The sequence below is a fragment of the Hemibagrus wyckioides genome, linkage group LG06, assembly GCF_019097595.1.
Source record: "Hemibagrus wyckioides isolate EC202008001 linkage group LG06, SWU_Hwy_1.0, whole genome shotgun sequence".
NCBI lineage: Eukaryota > Metazoa > Chordata > Actinopteri > Siluriformes > Bagridae > Hemibagrus > Hemibagrus wyckioides.
This window is the reverse complement of record NC_080715.1, coordinates 7,897,569-7,919,572: the sequence shown is the minus strand read 5'-3', so window position 1 is coordinate 7,919,572 and position 22,004 is coordinate 7,897,569. Positions and strand designations below refer to the sequence as shown.

General features: G+C 37.8%; 2 protein-coding genes across 3 annotated transcripts in view; one reads left to right on the top strand and one right to left on the bottom strand.

The window, feature by feature from the left end:
* Positions 1-22,004, top strand: part of cerkl (ceramide kinase-like) — a 180,897-nt gene that overhangs the window by 104,787 nt on the left and 54,106 nt on the right. Inside the window, exon 14 of one of the 2 annotated variants that reach the window (XM_058391386.1) lies at positions 3,001-3,137. The exons of the other annotated variant lie outside the window; for it this stretch is intronic. The gene's annotated coding sequence lies outside the window, so the exon portion shown is untranslated. Of the gene's footprint in view, positions 1-3,000; positions 3,138-22,004 lie in introns of those variants that run through there. 2 annotated transcript variants of the gene reach the window in all.
* The window catches only part of itga4 (integrin alpha 4), a 45,147-nt gene that overhangs the window by 18,520 nt on the left and 4,623 nt on the right, over positions 1-22,004 (bottom strand). Inside the window, exons 4-15 of the mRNA XM_058391383.1 lie at positions 19,714-19,843; positions 19,518-19,585; positions 18,319-18,448; positions 14,342-14,427; positions 13,626-13,688; positions 13,129-13,266; positions 10,659-10,767; positions 7,372-7,466; positions 5,909-5,999; positions 3,343-3,388; positions 3,030-3,184; positions 784-938 (exon numbers count right to left, since the gene is read on the bottom strand). Coding sequence (XP_058247366.1) covers positions 784-938; positions 3,030-3,184; positions 3,343-3,388; positions 5,909-5,999; positions 7,372-7,466; positions 10,659-10,767; positions 13,129-13,266; positions 13,626-13,688; positions 14,342-14,427; positions 18,319-18,448; positions 19,518-19,585; positions 19,714-19,843 — 1,266 coding nt within the window. The remainder of the gene's footprint in view (positions 1-783; positions 939-3,029; positions 3,185-3,342; positions 3,389-5,908; positions 6,000-7,371; positions 7,467-10,658; positions 10,768-13,128; positions 13,267-13,625; positions 13,689-14,341; positions 14,428-18,318; positions 18,449-19,517; positions 19,586-19,713; positions 19,844-22,004) is intronic.

The window sequence follows — 22,004 nt, the reverse complement described above, 5'->3', positions numbered from 1 at the left end:
CCTGTGAACTTAGGGCTCTAAAAACAGGCACTGGAGACACAGATCCCTGTAAACAAAGATCCCTACAAAATGGTTCTGTAAACAAAGGTCCCTACAAAATGGTTCTGTAAACAAAGGTCCCTACAAAATGGTTCTGTAAACAAAGGTCCCTACAAAATGGTTCTGTAAACATAGGTCCCTAAAAAGGGGTCCTCGAAATACAGGTTTCTAATAAAAGGTAACTGGAAACATAGAACCCTATAAGTGTAGGTCCCTGGAAACACATTCCCTTAGAAATGTCCCTGGAGTTTTAAGGCTCTCGAAGCATAGATCCCTGTAAACAGAGGTCCCTAAATAGTGTCCCTGGAAATATAGGGTCTTTAAAAGCCTCCTGTAAACTTGTGGCATTAAAAAAAGGAAACTATACAGGGATTTGTATGTCAGATAACTGAATAACCCTATTACAAATATGTTATTATTTAATAAAATAAAAATTTTTGCAATTGTAGAAAGGTGTCAGGGTGGAGGAGTGTGTGTTTTTTTGTTTGTGTTTTTCCAGTATTAAGCTGCATTTTTGTCATTAACTTTCAAGGAAAATGAAGGAACTGCTATTAAAGCTATTACACATGAACTGACCTGTTTCTCAACATTAAATATGAGTATAAACAGCTAAAAAAAGTCAGTATAAACATGCTCTGCTTTCATTAATAAAAAAATAATGCTTGCCAAATTGCTAAGCTTTAAAAGGAATAACGTGTTGTTTTTTGGAAAATAATAAAACTTTGGGCCCTGTAATTTTCTTACCCTCATGAAGGCTTGATGCGTGCTGCAGGTCGTCTGGTTGTGTTCGGCTCTGACGAGACTGGCCGTGACATTGGATATGCCGTTGCCAAGGAAGTAGAAGCGAGATGGGAAGTTTTCCTTGCGCTTTATGTCTGCACTGAGGTTGTACTTCAGCTCTGAGGCAAAAAAAAGGGGTGAGAAATGAAATAAAATCAAATTAAATGAAATAAAATGAAATGAAATAAAATAAAATTAATAAATAAATAGTTGCTTATTAAAAGTAAGATGTAACAAACACAGGTATTAGGATATAACAAAAGGTAATAAATGGTTAGGGATAAAATAAAATAGTTTAATAATTTAATTTAATAATTTATTCTTATTTCTAGGTATTTAGTTTTTTTTTTAAATATATTTTTTATTTTCATTTTTTTCCCCTCCCTTTTCTCCGTTTCTCTTCTTTTGTAAAACTGCTTTGAGACAATGTTCATTGTAAAAGGCACTATACAAAATAAATTGAAAAAATAAATTGAATTGAAATGATGAGAAACACCAGCAATTATTGTTTCTATCCCAAAAATATGGTATCTAAATTATAAATACTAAAGGTTTACATGTTTATTCTGTTTATCGAAGGCTGATTGGCTAACTCATGTTTCTTGAGAAAAAGGAGAAACTGATCCCGAAGCTCAAGTGGATGCAGGCGGTGATTTAAAGCACTAATCAGCTATTTTCAACAAATTCTAATGATGCTCTTCTCATCTCTTGGAACTGTACACCATCACAAATGCTTTAAAAATGTGCAGCAAGAGAGGATCTTTGTGTATCGAGAAACTGATATTCTTCATGCTTCTATATATATATATATATATATATATATATATATAAATATATATATATATATATATATATAATAAAGCACATGTGGGCCATCTGATTGGAAGGTTATGAGTACAAATCCCAGGGCCACCAAGCTGCCACACCATGAGCAAGAACTCTTTTTACCAAAGCCAAAAAAAAAAGAGATTTCAGCCTGTTTTTGTTCAGCATTTTGTGCAGATGTTCAGCATTAAATGTCTTTGTCATGTCACAGTCCACATTGGTGCTTAATATGAAGCTCATATGAGAGTAGACACTCAGGGCTTCAAGAATTTGTAGTTTTTCTGTTTTTCCCTAGCACAGGGACAATATATTCATAGAAAAGTTACAAAAATCAGTTTTTTACACAAATCTTCAAAGTAAATGTTGACATCAAACCTATTTTTGCTTTCTGACACGGCCCAAATGCTTGTTCATAATCATCTAAAATGAAGTCTTCAACTTCGACAATTCTCTGTAAGGTTTTGGACCAGCAGGACATAGAGGGTGGAAGTAAAACCTATTGTCTCTACTTCCCACACATGTAACCTTTGACCTAGCTCATGTCTCTGTCTCCTTTTGTAACCCCACCAGGAAGTTTCAACATCCATATCCAGATCTCTGTGAGACGAGAGTGTGAGTCGGGGCCGATATGGTCGGCTGTGTTTTCCTTTGTTTACCCATACGACACACCAACAGCAAGGATAAGCCTTGACATTACACAAACGCACACACACAATTGTAACAGTTGAGGGATGTGGAGGAGAGATAAGGAGTTGCGGCTCGAGTCTGAGTAACTGACTTTTTCAATCAGCAAACCACTGAAAAGATATGTTCCATACAGCGGGTGTCACTTTCTCATAAAGCTTCTTTCAGACTTCATCATATATATTTCAATTCTTTCACATAGAAAATCACCTAATTTGCATTATAAGAAGACGTATTACAGTACAGTAAGGCTGCATGATTATAACCAGTCATGCCTTTTAAACCTGTTGCTCTCAGCTTGGTGACTAGTAATGAATCTTTCTCTAGGTTTATTTATTACTCTTGTTTTTTTTTTTTTGAGGGGGGTTCAGTCTTTTTCTAACCAGAATTAGTCTAGTATGAAAGAATAAACATCAGGACAAAATATCCATGCAATGTACAGGTATTTACTAACAATTTAGAATAAAGCATGATAAGAAATGTGAGCGTTGAGAAGTAAAAAGCAAAGAGAAGTAAAAAATATATATATATCTATAAAAATTTAATTAAAATAAAAAGTCTATTTTGTTAACATGGCTACTATTTGAAGGCTTTGGGACATTTGTTTAATATAAAGTGATAGTGTGTATAGGATGTATTTAGTTTTATTTTTTATTTTACATTTACATTTAGATGAAATAAGATCAGGAAGCCGGGCTCACCTACAAGTCCAGGTATGGCTTTTCCCTGGACCATAAAACACACATTGACCTCCACACACACAGCAGGAAGACCGTGTTCAACACAAGAGGCCACCGATCGATTCACGCTGGTCGGCAGAAACAACGAAGTCTCCACCATCACCACTGGACGAGTCCTAAACACGTACATCAAAATCCGTATATCAATATCAGCGTGTTTTTAACGATGGCAGAGACTATAAGAGGTATTACGTAGAGTTGATATCACTTCAAACCATCTAGGAAAATACACACTGTCAGAATTGGTGTTTATTAACGTTTGAAACGCTCTTACCGGATCAGTATTGCAGCATCGGACAGAAAAGCTCCCACTGCTACGTCTAAAGAAGAAAAAGGAAACTCTTTATTTCAAAAACCAGAAACTATGAAGAATCTGAGAACTATACAATGTTGTAGAAGAGATGGTGTTGTTTTTAAAAACCAGATTAACAAACATGGTGGTGAAAACAGTCCGTCTGAGTAAAGGCGTCTGAAACATTGCTAGTTAAGTGTGATTCCTCACACAGTGAATGTCACACTTTGATCAAGTTGTCGGATAATTATGTGCTATCAAGAAACAGACATAAGGCCAAACAATTCAGTTTGTAAATCTGATCCCGGCTGCCAAAAGTGGCCATGAAGCTCCTGCACCAGGATGGATGGAAACTTTAAATGTCATATCTTCACTTTTCACCTTTGGAAGTAACCAGACTTTAAAGTGCTAGAGAAAGTGAATGTGTGTGAGTCTGTGTTCAGTTTTTCAGAAAATGTTTGGAAAAAATGTCAGAATTTCACCATAGGAAATTCTTAAGAGCAAATCCTGTCTTTCAGTGAAACACATAAAACACATTATAGGGCTGGATAATCAGATAATATAATATTTACATCATGGTCAGTTATGTCACATTAGCCAGAAATATCACTGAAGAACTGACTCAATAATTTGTTTTTACAGATTTATAATAAAAATACTTTTTTACTACTACTACTCCTAATGTACTACTAATTATTGTAATTATTATATAATTATTATATTATACTACTACTACTACAAATAATAATAATAATAATAATAATAATAATAATAATAATAATTATTATTATTATTATTATTATTATTATTATTATTAATAATAATAATAATAATAATAATAATATGTTGCCATTTATTATAATCAATACATTATATTTAATAACCATTTCTTATTTAATAATATTTTTATTTATTTTTATGTATCATTTAATAGTATGTGTATATTTTATTTAATTAATTACAATTTTTTATATCTATTGTAATAGTTATTCTAATACATTCATAATATATTAATACTTAATAAATTAAATGTATTTTTAAATATAAACAAATACATTTATATATATATATATTGAACAATTTTAAAAAACTACAGCATTGTTGGGAAATTGTTAGCAAACCTACACTATATTGCCAAAAGTATTCGCTCACCTGCCTTGACTCGCATATGAACTTAAGTGACATCCCATTCCTAATCCATAGGGTTCAATATGACGTCGGTCCACCCTTTACAGCTATAACAGCTTCAACTCTTCTGGGAAGGCTGTCCACAAGGTTTAGGAGTGTGTTTATGGGAATTTTTGACCATTCTTCCAGAAGCGCATTTGTGAGGTCACACACTGATGTTGGACGAGAAGACCTGGCTCTCAGTCTCCGCTCTAATTCATCCCAAAGGTGTTCTATCGGGTTGAGGTCAGGACTCTGTGCAGGCCAGTCAAGTTCATCCACACCAGACTCTGTCATCCATGTCTTTATGGACCTTGCTTTGTGCACTGGTGCACAGTCATGTTGGAAGAGGAAGGGGCCAGCTCCAAACTGTTCCCACAAAGTTGGGAGCATGGAATTGTCCAAAATGTCTTGGTATGCTGAAGCATTCAGAGTTCCTTTCACTGGAACTAAGGGGCCAAGCCCAGCTCCTGAAAAACAACCCCACACCATAAACCCCCCTCCACCAAACTTTACACTTGGCACAATGCAGTCAGACAAGTACCGTTCTCCTGGCAACCGCCAAACCCAGACTCGTCCATCAGGTTGCCAGATGGAGAAGCGCGATTCGTCACTCCAGAGAACGCGTCTCCACTGCTCTAGAGTCCAGTGGTGGCGTGCTTTACACCACTGCATCCGACGCTTTGCATTGCACTTGGTGATGTATGGCTTGGATGCAGCTGCTCGGCCATGGAAACCCATTCCATGAAGCTCTCTGCGCACTGTTCTTGAGCTAATCTGAAGGCCACATGAAGTTTGGAGGTCTGTAGCGATTGACTCTGCAGAAAGTTGGCGACCTCTTCACACTATGCGCCTCAGCATCCGCTGACCCCGCTCCGTCAGTTTACGTGGCCTACCACTTCGTGGCTGAGTTGCTGTCGTTCCCAAACACTTCCACGTTCTTATAATACAGCTGACAGTTGACTGTGGAATATTTAGGAGCGAGGAAATTTCACGACTGGATTTGTTGCACAGGTGGCATCCTATCACAGTTCCACACTGGAATTCACTGAGCTCCTGAGAGCGACCCATTCTTTCACAAATGTTTGTAAAAACAGTCTGCATGCCTAGGTGCTTGATTTTATACACCTGTGGCCATGGAAGTGATTGGAACACCTGATTCTGATTATTTGGATGGGTGAGCGAATACTTTTGGCAATATAGTGTATATATCATGATCCATGTCATGCATCAAAGAAATCTTCGAGAATGCCAATATATTTTGTGATCATTTTGCTTATTTATTCAGCGCTACATGCTAGAGCAAGCTGAAATACAGGATTCTTTCACTTCCCTTCTGAAAGATGAAAAACTGTATGTTGTTCTGGAGGAAAGCCGTTACCTGGGTAACCGTTTCCATCTGCATCGATGCCTCCGGAAATGGACTGGCCAAGCATGCTGAGGCTGTGGCCGAGGACCGAGCCTGTTATCCTCTATGGGTCAGAAAGAACACACACACACACACACACAATAAACCACTTTGAGACTTTTCTTCCAAGCATGGAACTACAGAAATAGAAATAGTTCTGAATAACTAATAAATGAGCTACTTCCCCATTTAAATAATATAATAATAGAAAACATTCATACGCAAATGGGACATTTCCATTTCGGGATTAATGCTGTAATGCTGTAATGCTGTAATCTTCACTTCTCTTCAACACGCTGAATCATACACGGCATGACTACATGTGTTTGACTACAATATGTCATTAAGCCGGTTTACAACCATGCCCAAAACATTTAAGAACCAAAAGTTCATCAGTAAGGAGCAGAATCCTACACTTCAGTAAAATCAACAATGCTGTGATCACTTCAGCACACCCACAGATGATTATTGTCCCATAATAGCAGGTCCTGAAGCATTGTACCTGTCTTAATTCACACCAATTTGTCAATTTTTAAAAATCTGTCATATTTATGTTTAATGGTGCGGAAATAATGCAGGTAAAGTTACAGCTTTAAATCTGACTGTTAAGAAGCTCCAACAAGCCACAAGCCAGATCTCCGCAATCACGTGACAGCTATCAACCAGGGACGCTGACATCTAACACAACTTTCTTAACGACTCATGAAACCAGGCAACTGCATCTTCTCCAACTGCTGCTCATGCTGCATCACATGGCAGTGTAACACACTCAGCCGCCATCTTCTACATACAAGAGCTCAACGACTGGCTTGTGATTGGCAGGATTGAGACTAAGCCCCTCCCACCCAGAGAGCAAAAGCGGGTACATATTCCTGTGTGGCATCGTCAGGATTTGAAAATTATTTCATTTTTTAGATATTTCTGGATTCAGATTATTTGATGCCCTACATGTCCAAGTTGAAGAGTTGTTACTATGGAAACTATAAGAATATAAACCTGTGATTGAATTTATTTATTTATATAGACAATTAGTTATGAAGAAACAGTGCTGTGGAAAGTCGCCATGATCCACAAAGATGATTCATTTGGGCTAAATGAGTAAAAATGAGCATCACAGCACCAGTTCACTGGTTTACTGGTATTTGATGTCTGGAATAATAATAATAACAGACTTGATTATAAACTGTGTGTTTTGTTGCGATGATCGAATGCGATGTTTTTTAAGTGAAGCAATGTTTGTGCTTGATAACATGAAAGATTCCTGGTAGAGCACACAGACCTTCGGACCTGACTGTAGACGCATAGATGATCAGTAAGATGGTCATTAGAGGTTGAAGCATTCTGGGGATATGACATGTAACAGAGGGAGGGAAGGACGAGAGGAGATCCCCTGAAACATGTACAGTGTGCGTGTGAACAGCAGGCTGTGAACGTACTTGTGAGAAGCTGGATGTTATACCGCTCTTTCTGCCGTTGTAGATATAAATAGCACCACGCAGGTCTTCTTCCTGTGGTGCACCGATGGCCACGTCTGAAACACAATCCACATCCAAGAGCTGTTAATAACGGCTAACCACAGAGTAAGCTGCACTATAGGTACTGTGCAGATAGACTGGCAATTCTGAGGATTTTTCCAGAAACACACTCTATAAACAACGCATACTGTACTTTACCAATACATGATAGCAAGCAAAAAAGCTAATATTCTCTCTTTCTCTGCTCTCGCTGTGTCTCTCTGTGTCTTTTTCCTCTCTCTTCCCTTCTCTCTCTCTCTCTCTCTCTCTCCTCTCACTGTGTATCTCTCTCTGTCACTTCCCCTCCCCTCTCTCTCTGTCCTCTCACTGTGTCTTACTCTGTGTTTATTTTCTCTCATCTCTCTCTCTCTCTCTCTCTCTCTGACTTTTTCCTCTCTCTTCTCTTCTCTCTCTCCTCTCACTGTGTATCTCTCTCTGTCACTTCCCCTCCCCTCTCTCTCTGTCCTCTCACTGTGTCTTTCTCTGTGTCTATTTCCTCTCCATCTCTCTCTCTCTCTCTCTCTCTCTGACTTTTTCCTCTCTCTCGTCTCTCTCTCTCTCTCTCTCTCTCTCTCTCCTCTCACTGTGTCTTTCTCTGTGTCTATTTCCTCTCTCTCCTCTCTCCTCTCACTGTGTCTTTCTCTGTGTCTATTTCCTCTCTCTCTCTCTCTCTCTCTCTCTCTCTCTCTCTCTCCTCTCACTGTGTATCTCTGTCTCTTCCCCTCCCCTCTCTCTCTGTCCTCTCAGTGTGTCTTTCTCTGTGTCTATTTCCTCTCCATCTCTCTCTCTTTCTCTCTCTCTCTCCTCTCACTCGGTATCTCTCTCTGTCTCTTCCCCTCCCCTCTCTCTCTCCTCTCACTGTGTATGCATCTCTCTCTCTCTTTCCTCTCACTGTCTCTCTCTCTCCTCTCACTGTGTGTCTCTCTGTCTCTTTCCTTTCTCTCCCTCTCTCTCTTTTTCCTCTCAGTCACTCTCTCTTACTTCTCTCTCTCTCTCTCTCTGTCTGTCTGTCTGTCTCTCTCTCTCTCTCTCTCTCTATCCTCTCACTGTCTCTTTCTCTTTCTTTCCTCTCAAAGCCCCCCCTCTCTCTCTGGACAGTTTTGCATTCAAGTCTTCATCAGTGAACAGCTCGTAACTTCAACAAGACAGACTTCATCTTTAAACAAGAATGAATTTACAATACAGAACACAGTCATAGAGGGAAACTGATTTAGAAACACTCTCCGGTGTCACCCAGCTGAGGATTTCCTCCCATTAGAGTCTGGTTTCCTCTTAAGGTTTCTTCCTTATATCAACTCAGGGAGTTTTTTCTTACCATTCTCACCTCTGGCTTTCTCATTAGTGATAAATTCAAAATGTACATTATATTTACATATAAAATTTCAATTTTTTATTCTATTAATATTTACTGAAGAACTGTGTGATTCATTTGAAAAGCATCATTGCTCTCTTCAGTCTTTGAGCATTGGTACTGTATTTAAGTGCAGGTTTGGGTGCTCAGACTAAGTGACTGTTCTTTCAGCTACATTTTTCACATTTCTGCACTACACAAAAATATGGGATTGTCGTTTCTGAGTAGGAGGATCCATGCATGCGTGATATTTAGAAAGATAAACATGAGGTGTAAAGAAATATCGTAACAGATTATACAGTAATAAAGATCGGTAAAGCATACTGTATACCGTAATAGAAAAATCAAGGAATCGAGAATCAAGGGGAAGGTGTACAAGACAGTGGTGAGACCGGCCATGCTGTATGGTTTAGAGGCAGTGTCACCGAGGAAGAGACAGGAGTTAGAGCTGGAGGTAGCAGAGCTGAAGATGTTGAGGTTCTCTTTGGGAGTGACACGGTTGGACAGGATTAGGAACGAGTACATCAGAGGGACAGTTCATGTTGGACGTTTGGGGACAAAGTTAGGGAGGACAGATTAAGATGGTTTGGACATGTCCAGAGGAGGGAGAGTGAGTATATCGGTAGGAGAATGTTGGACATGGAGCTGCCAGGCAGGAGGCAAAGAGGAAGGCCAAAGAGGAGGTATATGGATGGAATAAATGAGGATTATGAATATAGGGATCGGTGGAGAGAGATGATTCCCTGTGGCGACCCCTGAAGGGAAAAGCCCAAAGAAGAAGAAGAAAGTATACTGTTTATACATACATAATATGATTTAGTTTGGTTTACAATTTGGTTTCATTTGGTTTAGTAAACATCACTAAATGAATATTAGGCTTACAATCTAGAGCTCACTTGTGGTTTTGACATTTTGAATCACTTGTACACAAACCACATTCATGACTCAGGCTTCAAAACATCATATATAACAAAAGAAAACAAAAGAAAAAAGTGGTCAAGAAGAGCTGAAGTGGTACGTGCAAGACCACCTTAAAGAATAGCATCGGCACACAGGAAGTTGACAAAAAATAAAAAATAAAAACGTGCAACAAAGACAGAGAAGGAAAAATACAATTTGCCTCTACTTTGAATCTACTTCCTCCAAAACATTAGCCGAAAAGGAGAACTTAAAAATAAAAACATGTGAAAGCATTAATGAGTCACGGCTATGATATAATTACTTCACTGACTTCATCGCACAAGGCACAAGAACAAAAGACATCTCATTCTCACACTCAGAAACAAGTCCTCACACAAGATTATATCTATATATCATCTCTCTCTCATCTCTCTTACTTCAGCGCTCCATCAGCTTTTCTTTTTTTTTTTGCCCCATCTGAATCATTTCATGATGCTGGTCCGATCCCACATGCTGCAGATTGGTATCAGTCTCAATCAGATTTTCTGTTCTGAGACATGTGAAAGCACTCACTTTTTTCCCCACAGTTTAATTCTAGTCATACTGTTTTTTCTTTTCTGAGAATAACGTTTATAAAACAGTGCATTTTGAGTCTAGCTAGCGGGCAAAATGGCCACTGTTAATAAGAAAGCTAGTTTATGGAATTAACTTTTATGATGAGATTATCTTAGCAGATGTCACTTGTTCAGGTCCATTGTCCATGCTTGAATGTGTTTGTTTACTCTGACAAGCTAGTGAGTGCAAGCTAAGCTTTGTTAGTGTAGCCTCCTGTGCTAACATAGCAACTTTTGGTCCATCCAGCATGATGTAGACACCATCCAGAATCCTCCAGCTTGGGTTATACATCTACATTCAAACAACTAATTAAGCAAAGATGATTGCAAACCACGCGTGTTACCTGGAAAGCCGTCATTATCGATGTCTCCGAGGTCAGCGATGGTCTCTCCGAACCGAGCTGCGTACGAATCACTGCCCAGGAGCTGGAACTCTGCTTCCTTCATGTTCACCTGGGAATGAAAATGAAAAATACTCAGTCATTTTTTTTACTGATTTATGACTAATAATCTGCACTTTAATGGAGATATGGAGAAGATGAGCTCTGTGTGTGTGTGTGTGTGTGTGTGTAATTGTATCTAATCAGCCATGAGGCTGTTAAAAATGTTGTTCATATCACATCGAGCAACACGTCTAAGCTAAACTAATGGGAGAATACGGCAGATATCGAACTCTTTATTCACACAGTCAAAATGATATTTACAAGAAAACGGATGTTCAAAATTGGTGACACACACACTCACACACACACTCACACACACACACTCACACACACACACACACACACACACTCACACACACACTCACACACTCAAAGTCCTGTGGTCTTTAGATGCACACAAAGGAGCTCACAGTGACTTCGGAATTAAGCATGACCTACTGGAAAATTTGATAACCGCATATTAAAAATGAACTTTTATGAAGATCTGGGGGGGAAAAGAACCAGCGCATGTATCCTGGCTAAAAATACTTCACGAAGATGTCACTTGCCCAGGACAGTTCACGCAGAAACAAAAGGTTTGACACCAAGTAGGTGTGGTGTAGTGAGAACATTTTCACACGATGCAATAATATATTTAGATGTGGAATGTACAGACTTTTACTGAACTGAAACTCGTGTAGAAAGAAAGTTCTAGCATTCTAGCATTTCAAAATCTGTTTACACTCAAAATTGTGAGAGAGAAAGAGAGAGAAAGAGAGAGAGAGAGAGAGAGAGAGACTGCAGCACTGAGGAAATGTCGACAGTCAGGATTACAAACTGGACTAGTTTCAAAGTACAATGAAAACACTAATTCGGATCAAAACCCAATTATACATCTTTTTAATGAATTAATTTTTAGAGTTTTTAGTAGCCACAGTAAATCATTATAGATACATACAGTCGATCAGACGAAACATCGTCTGATATTGAGATTATATAGTCTGATATTGCCTTCTAGCTAGCATGTATCCCCAAATCAGGAACAATTAGCATATTTACATACAATTTTGAAATGAAACTATATTATTATTACTATATTACTATCTCTAGCAGTTTTAGGAGGTGGAGCTTAGGGACACGTACGGTCAACAAGACAAATTCTAGGAGGAGTGGCCTAGGGATGAATAAAAGTCCATTTATTCTAAACAAAATTTACTTGAAAATGGCTTCTCCTGTAATGTTACGGTTTTTTAGCTCTATGGTGAAGGTTTGCTCATATTTATACATGACCTCAGGTCACACCGCAGTGTGAGTTTCAGAGAGAGAGATATCTGGGTGAGACAAATGCTTGTTACTGTTGGATACCAAAGATGTGTTTGCTAATCAGCTAGATTTTGGGTAACACTGTGTACACTTGATTTTTAGCCAAACTGATGTGAAATGCTGTGGTGAGTTGTGCAGTCCAGATAAATGTCAGAGCTGGTTAATATTTCTCTCAGAGCCTGGGAAGTGTGATGTCTGTTCTGTCAGTACGGCCTTGAGTGTCGGGATCCAGGCAGCCATTGAGTCTGAGTCTGAGCTAAAATGGATCCTTTAAATAAGAAGCTTAATTTTTCATTCAGTTGTAACTGAAGTATTTGCCTGCTGATACGATTAATCAAGTCTTTCCTAAATAAAACAACATGCAGAAGTAGAAAAGCAGGAACATGACCATACCATAGCTTCACACATACACATACACACCCACACCCACACCCACATACATCTCCACACACCACACACATCCCTTATCCAGAAAAACACCAGACCACACACATCTCTTATCCAGAAAAACACCAGACCACACACATCTCTTATCCAGAAAAACAACACACCACACACATGTCTTATACAGAAAAACACCACACCACACACATGTCTTATACAGAAAAACACCACACACATCTCTTATACAGAAAAACACCACACACATCTCTTATACAGAAAAACACCACACACATCTCTTATACAGAAAAACACACCATCTTTTGTCCAGAAAAACACAACTGGCTGATTTTCCTACTCAGACGCCAATTTAAATAATTTCTATTTCTATTTCTGTAATAAGTGCATTATTTAACTTTCTGTTTTTCTTATATTAGTGTTATATTCCATCCCTACTGTGTAAATCCTATGTATGTCTGAACTATCATGTATGTTTGCACTTTCTTCTGCAGTGGAGCTCCTTTCGCCAAGTCAAATCCCTTGTGTGTGTAAACATACTTTTTAAATAATAAAACTCTTTCTGACGTCTGAACTCTAACTCAACAAATATCTAAGACCTATCAACAAAGATATCACCAGACATGCAGACAAAAACATGCAAAGTGGATGGAGAGGCATCAGTTCTCACCCGGCCCTGGTTAATGTAGACGTAAACACGACCCTCCTCTCTCACGGTGCTGAACAACGGAGCCCCGACCAGCAAATCGGAGAGTCCATCAGCATTCAGGTCGACCGCACACACACTCTCGCCGTAGTACGAGCCCAGCTGTGTAAAATAAATAAATAAATAAATTAATTAATTAATTAAATATTTAAAAATAAATAAAAACATAAAATTTATAATAATACTAATAATTTAAAATGTAAAATAAAACACTTAAAAAATCCATTGTGTGGAAATTCTCTTTAGTTGTTTAATATATATAATATAAATGGATTTTTTAGAAAACCACATCATGTTTTATAAGTATTATAATTTTTTATTGTTTGGTTTTATAAGTATTATGACTATGATGCTCATGCAAGTATACTTTTTTTGTTGTTGGTGTTGTTGTCACTATCGCTATGACAACCGCATCTTGTCACATCTACATGTTGAGATCGTGTTCTTGCAGCCGCACTCACCTGAGATCCACTCGTTTCATTCAGGATTTTCAGATTGTTGCCTTCCACTGTGAAGATATAAACCTGCACAAAAGAAATGAAACCTTCTTCAAAAACTTTATTTTTAGACGCCCCATGATAGATCAGTGTGATGATTATTAACATTAACAGTACAGAAACTCTGCACTCTTTCACCACACTACAGATCTCTGGTTCAATCTTTAGTTCTGTTTTCTTTTCTTATAAATTTAGCAATTTTCTAACCCAAAGCCTGATTGTAAAAGTTCTTCCTCTTTAAAGTTCATTCTTTAGAAGACCAAGCTGCTTCCTGCCTGTGCTCAGACAGAAGAGAAGCAATGGTCTACAGAAAACCATCCTGTACACCACAGCACTAAGCCTGGCTGATGTCTCTATTTAATAACTTCAGGAAAATGTGCTCAAGTGCTTACTTTTTCCCTGCGACTCTGAGCGTAGTCGTCACCTCCAGAAATAACTTTTCACTTAATAGTTGGGGGAATTCTACACCATCTGATGTCATCCCGTAATAAGTGAAGGTTATAAGTAGAAATTGTGATGTACTGAATACGTGATGCAGAGTTTAATGGATAGCACACTCCAGGAAATTGTTAAAAACCTGCTCTCAATTCTTTTCTCTTGTACTGCACACTGCCTCAGATATACTGGAAACCTCACTGAAAACTTAAAAATCAGGACATGTATAAAATAAAAAGACTTACTTTGCCCGTCTGACCATGCTGTGGTGCACCACCTACAATCTCCATACTGTTCGGGGAAAGAAAGTGTCCAGCACCTACAGAGTAACCTGAGGAAACAAATTAAATCGTACCTGTTAGTTTCCAAATCATCTCTGTGGACAGTGTGGACAAAAAACTACACTGTGGAGTGTTAAATTGTCCAAATTATAATTTATTGAAAATAGTTTTTCCCCAAAATTAAAATTTCCTTAATGTTCCCCAAATATCCTGGGACAAATCAGTAGCTTGGGATGAGCAGCATTCATGTCAAGGCTATTAGACTTTTATTTGTAGTTATAAAAAATTAGTTAGAAGAAAATTCACTATAATTGAACATATTATTATTATTATTATTATTATTATTATTATTATTATTTATTGTAATTTAAAATAATTAATATATTTTTATTTTAATTTTTTACAATTAATACAATTTCTTATTAAAATGTATAATTAAAAATTAATTTATTTAAATAATTACTTATTTATTTAAATAATCACTTAAAATAAATGCAATTCTATTTATTTATTTATTTATTTATTAATTAATTAATTTACTTATTCATTCATTCATTCATTCACATATTTATTTATTTATAACTAGTAGATTCAATAAGCAAAGAAAGAAAACAAATGCAACTCTTTATTACTTCTCGATTCTTGAGAAGAATCCTTGAGAGAATTCTTGCTTGGCTCAGAGCACAGGGTCAGCCATGACACAGCACCGCTGGGTTTAAAGGCAAACAACCTCCATTCGCTCTATCGTGGTAATTCCACAATCATACAAATCGCGGGGAAGACTCATACGGAGCCTTTAAGAATAAATACAAATCATTTGTAGATTTTTTTCTAAGACTCATTTGCATATTTCTGCTTTCAGTTATATACTAGAGTTAAAAAGCCTGACAATATGACCATAAAAAAACAAATATACTACAGAACAAATACAAATATACTACTAAACAAATATACACTGACTTGTCAGTTTTATTAAGTCTAGGGATCTATTAACTCAGAAACTCAGTAAGTAAACCAGTTTTGTTAGAAAATGAGCTCACGCAAACCGTTACACTTTTGAAAACAAGTCGTATTAATGCAAACAAAACACGAGATGCTGCGTTGAGAACTTCTTGAGCCTAGTATGTGACTTTAAAGCTACTCTCATGACAGTACTCATGCATCACACAATGCAGTGTATATATATGCAGTACATGCAACAGCTGCACAAGTACCACACGTGACTGTTTCCTGTTTACTTTAACGGAAGCTCCATGTATCTGCTTTTTTAAACGAGTCATAAATAACCCCCTACTTCTTCCCTGGAGCCCCGTCATCACTCTCACCTGTTTGCAGGTCATTACACTCATTAGACCTGCTGCATTATACAGTCATGAGAAAAAGAAAATACACCCTCCTTCAAGTCTATGCTTTTATTTACACCGACCAGGCATAACATTTTGACCACCTGCCTAATATTGTGTTAGTCCCTCTTTTGGTGCCAAAACAGCCCTGACCCTTTGAGGCAGGGACTCCAGTGGATCCCTGGAGGTGTGCTGTGGTATCTGGCATCAAGATGTTAGCAGCAGATCCTTTAAGTCCTGTAAGGTGGGGCCTTTATGTGGGAACACCCCAAAAGAGCTGCAGTTTTGGAGATGCTCTGATCCAGGGGTCTAGCCATCACAATTTGGCGTTTGTCAAACTCGCTCAAATCCTTACACTTGTCCATTTTTCCTGCTTCTAACACATCAACTTTGAGGACAAAATGTTCACTTGCTGCCTAAAATATCCCACCCACTAACAGGTGCCATGATGAGGAGATCATCATTGTTATCAGTGTCAGCTTTCTGGTGTGCTTTGGATCACTGTCTTGCTGCATGACCCAATTTCAGCCTCGGCCTCACATCTGGCTCAAGAATATTCTGGATTAAAGTGGAGGTCATTGTTGTCTCAATGACTGCAAGTTTCCCCAAACAAGCCCAACTCATCACCGTCCACCAGCATGCTTCATAAGTCAGTATGAGGTGTTTGTGGTGATCCATTGTGTTTGGTTTGCAACAAACGTGACACTCTTCATGATGACCAAACATCTCCATATTGGTCTCATCAGTCCAAATGACATAGTTACAGAAATTTTGTGGTTTGTTTGGATGAATTTTGCAAAAACAAAATGAAGTCATGCTTCATTTTCGTTTTGGAAAGAAGACAGGCTTTTTCCTAGACGCCCTTCCACGAAAGCCGTACTTGTTCAGTCTATTTCTGCTTCTGTTGTGAATATATATATTTCATGCATATGGAGGGCACATGATGTAGCACATGATGTTTTTCTTTACATCCCTGAGCATTAAATCCACCCTTTCCAGATGGATGTGCTGCTTCTCTGAGACAATTACAGACGTCCTTTCTTCTAAGCATGGTGTAGACACACACCCGAGAGCTCCAGAACACCAAACTGTATTTATAGGGGCTGTTATGCTTATTGAAGATGAACTAATCTTGTGCATTTTATTAGTAACACCTGGCTGCTAATTACTCTGCTAATGATTGTGAAAGATTCTGAATGTTGGTTTACATTGTGCTGAAAAAAAAGAGAGAGACTGAAATCTTGTTGTGGGTTTTGTTGTTGTTGTTAGTGTTATTTATTTGTTTATAGAAGTTAGTAATGACCTCACAGTTCTTATTTAACCCCAGATAAATACACCCACCAGGCATAACATTATGACCACCTGCCTAATATTGTGTTGGTCCCCTTTTTGCTGCCAAAACAGCCCTGAATCATCATGCACTGTGTATTCTTCTCTGTATTCACCGTGCCTTCGCTCCCCATGTGCATCAATTAGCCTTGACCGCCCATGACCCTGTCACCGGTTCACCACTGTTCCTTCATTGGACCACTTTTGATAGATACTGACCACTGCAGACCGGGAACACCCCACAAGAGCTGCAGTTTTGGAGATGCTCTGATCCAGTCGTCTAGCCATCACAATTCAACCCTTGGTCAAACTCGCTCAAATCCTTACGCTTGTCCATTTTTCCTGCTTCTTTGAGGACAAAATGTTCACTTGCTGTCTAAAATCTATAAAAGACTAAGTAATTAAGTATGCAAACTGGCTAGCTAGTGATAGCATGAAAAGTAGGACATCACTGGACATAATCATGATAATTATCGTACTATATTCCAAGCTCCCAGTGACCACGTCTCCTTACTAATCTGTTCTTCTTAAGCACCTTGCTTTGTACTCCATGACTAATTTTTTTTTTATCTTGACCTCTGATGTACAACAGATGTGAAAAGACCTGAAGCACTAATCTCTTACACCAGCACATTAAAGGGCTGCTCTGGTTTATCTCTTTGTGTTAAAGCAGAAAAAAAAAATAAATAAAAAGCAGACTTTTGAATGTGTTAACCATCCAAAAACCATCCAGAAAAAAAAAACTGACTGATAATGATTCAAGACAAACTGGTGGGAGCTGTGGCAGAGTGATAACTGATTGATTCCCCTTCTTTAGAACTTTACATTGTTTGTGAAGACTCCACCAACCCACTTTCAAAAAGGGAAAGTACATCTCCTACATTAACGACGGTACACTCATATTAAACTGTCACATCAATCAACTACACTCTTATTACAGATTAATATTAAGATAATCCAACACATATTACTGTTATGCTGTGCAATTCTGCGTAACAGGGTCCTTTTTAGTGGGCCAATTTCCATATATGGTCATTGTTTCCTGTTCTCATTAACCACTTGGAGCATTTGCTTCTCAACTTCCATATTTGGCCATTCTTTCACCCAAGACTTTTACATATGTAAATATAGAAATTAAAATATTATATTATAAAAATATTATATTCCTAAAATGTGTGTACGTGTTGAGTATTGTGGTACAGGATATTGTATTGTATTTATTAAATGGATCATTTCTTGATATGTTTTGTGTCACATGGATTAGCTTACCGAGGTAGCTGCCATAGAGCACAGTGTTTTCATCATCCACATATGCTGCAAACACCTTACTGGTCACATTGTAGACCAGAACCGAGCCGGTCCAGTAAGAGCTCCCTGGAGCTCCCATAATCATCAGATCCTGCAAAACACACCAACACATGAAACACAGCTTATGATGTTCATAGCAAGTTTGTTTATAACACAGCAGATTTGTTTGCTTGATTCTGATTGGTCGGCTCGGGGAGGTTTCGATTCATGCGCTTATTGTTTATACAGTAACAGCTACTTCGCAAGGACTTGTACGATGGATGCTTTACAGAAACAAATAGTTTGTAATTGTGACGTTTTCTGTTAGGAGAGTTCATGTTTATTAAACATGGATGGAAGGAGTCTCCAGTGTCAAAATTTCAGAACAGGTAGAAGTTTTTCTGACATGAGAAAATGTTCAGGATGGAGGCTGGAGAAAGAATATGGAAAGAAGAAAGAAGGCTGCTATAAGCAAAGTGATTGAAGATAATACCTTGTTTCATGGACAGTGTTAAATATTACTAAAAATTTGCAATAATTGGTGCAGTGGTAGCTCAAGTGGTTAAGGCTTTGGGTTATTGAGCCGAGGATCAGAGTTCAAGCCTCAGCACTGCCAAGCTGCCACTGTTGGGCCCTGAGCAAGGCCTTTAATGCTCCAGGGGTGCTGTATCATGGCTCTGACCCCGACCTCCAAAGGAGGGATATGCAAAGAATTAATTTCCCTGTGCTGTAATGTATATTTGACAAATAAAGGCTTTTCTTCTTCTTCTAGTTGGCACATTGCTGTGGTATGAGAGGAATAAAGTGACTTGGGGTGGGTGTGGTTATTGGAAAATGACATGAAATGTTTGAAAGTTATACATGAAATGTTTTAATCAGCTAGCAAAGTGTTGATGGACAGAAGAAACAGGATGATAGTACTCTTCTGGACTCCAGAATCAACAGGATTTAATTTTCACAATCATTAGGGAATGCACTGTTAAGAAGAAAATTCAATTAAATTATATAATAATCTCATGGAACTTTGTTTTCTGTATTAAAATAAACATTTTAGTGATGTGTTCAGCCCAACATTCCACATGTAACTTGCTTTCTTCTCTAAAACTAAACCAACAAAAAATAAAACCACTGTTTAAGACCCAGCTTGTAACACATGTCTAATCTGTTAGGACGTGATTTACCTCAGTAAGGAAATTTGAGATCCCAGCCTGGCAGGATCCGTAGTCTTCACCGAACTTCCTCTGATGATCTGCACAGACAAACAACTATTTAGCCATGCTGTCTATCCACTCACTGCTGAACACTGTCTGCTCTGTTCATTCATCGTATACAATGCCTCAAAGACGCATTAGCGTGGCAGCTCGTAAATACAAGTACCTCTGTAGCAGGGGATGTAGTGGGTTGTGCGGCTAAAATCGGAGCTGAACTGGAAGCACACGCCGTGCGGCAGCTTGTTTTGATTGTCTTTTTGCGAGAAAAAGACGTTCTTCCAGCGATGACCACATGCCTGAAATTGGAACCAGTGTGAGGGGTTTACAAGACAAGTGCGCTTTTGTATTAGATATAATGAACTGCAGACTGCATAGCGCCGGCATCTCCTGTCCTGCAGCATGACTGTCAGATGAGATGGTAATCAGAATACATCTACACAGTCTGACTCATGCTACAGTCTAGAATAGCAGAATATTTTACATACATGCTGAAAGTGCCAGGGTTCTATCCCTGAGGTCAGTGCTACGGAAAGTGGACGCAACCTTGCAAAGAATTATAGGCTGATAAGAGAAGGTCAATGTTCAGAGATTGTTTACATTGGTGTAGTTTCACTCGTGAGCCGCTCATGCACTTTTCTGGACTTTAGTTTGGTCTTTTAAAAAAAACAAACAAAAAAAAAATTGTGATATTTTGATCATGTTTAGTTATGAATTAAATGAAATAAATTAAATAAAAAACACCTACCGTACTTTTAGAACCACACTACTCAAAAAAAATATTTTAATAAATAAATAAATATATTAAATAAAATAAATTATATAATATAAATATTATATTTAATTAAATATTAAATATTAAATAATATACGAAATAAAAATAATTAAATAATTATTTAATAATTGCACTTTAGATTTTACATGAAAGGCAAATATTTTAACATGTGATGCAGTATTAAACTAACATAATGTGGCCATTTTTAACCTATCTTAATATCCATTCTTATCCATTCTTAACTTTATGATCATTAATCATTTGGGGAAAACACTGTCTTGAATTATTTTGATATGAGGAAAGGAGGTATTAAGGCCACGTATTAAGGATTCATGTCACAACAAGCAATAATTAGAACTTATTTCTGTTTTAATCATGTGAAATAAGTGTGTCATGCTTCATTTAGAGGAAACCACACCCTGTGTTAACCATTTTTACCAGTACACTGGCGGTCCCTTACACCAGCGGAACAGAACTCAGCTTATTCTCGTCCCGTATATATGTCCACAGGTGTGATATAAATTGAGGTTAGACAGAATTTTAGTGGTTGAAGACAACACCGTCAAAATTTTGATGCTTGTGAGCAAGGGGCATCTTAGATAGCAGAAACAGGTTTGATATCAACATTTACTTTGAAGATAGAAACTGTTTTTTCAACTATTCTATGAATATATCACCCCTAGTGAGTGTCTACTTTCATGTGAGCTTCATATTAACCTCCAGCTGTGGAGTAGAACATGACAAAGACATTCAGTGCTGAACATGTGCACAACGAAACAGGAGCAAATTCTATTTCTTTGGCCTCTGGTGAGACGAGTTAAAAGATCCAACTATTTATTTAACTTTGCAGCTCTTGCTTAGCACTGGTAATTTAACTGTAGCGTAAGCCTTCATTAGCAAACTCCTAAATCTGTAAACTGTCAGGAAAGAAAGATCATCTACAGGTATATTATGTCTCTCAAGGTACAAATATTTACCAAGATGGATATGAGCATATTTATTTATTCACAGGAGCTTTTAGTCCAGAAACACATAATTCAGCAAAATCCAATTCGGAATAACAAGAGCTTTGTGCGAATATACAAGCTTAAGGACTCAGGAATATGAGCCTCGATAGCAGTAAAATCATAGAAATGGTGATAAGTAACTGTGATTTTATATTTATTTATTTATTTATTTATTTTTTATTTATTTATACAATTTTTATGCTCAATTGTTTATTTGTTTTCAAATACATGCAAGTTTTGTGAAATTCTGTCTGAAACAAATCCAGAAAATTCAGGACAAATCAGACTGGGATCAAATCAGGACAAAAGTAATGGCACCCTATGTGGTAGTGTAGTGCACTACCGATTAGAAGGTTGTTAGAATCCCAGGTCCACCAAGCTGCCACTGTTGGGCCCCTGAGTAAGGCCCTTAACCCTCAATTGCTCAGTTGTATAAAATTAGATAAATTCTAAGTCACTCTGGATAAGGGCATCTGCCAAATGCCAGGAATGTAAATGCCTATAAAAGGAGGAAGAGTTCATCTAGGCCATTGGTAGCTGATGCACTGAATGTTCTTTTACTATTTAGCATTTCTAGCTCTCAGTGAGCTTTGCCTTTTAAGGAGTGTTGTAGGTGTCACTAAATTTCAATTGGCCATGAAACTATAAAAAGCAAATTATGAAGCACCATCAAAGTAA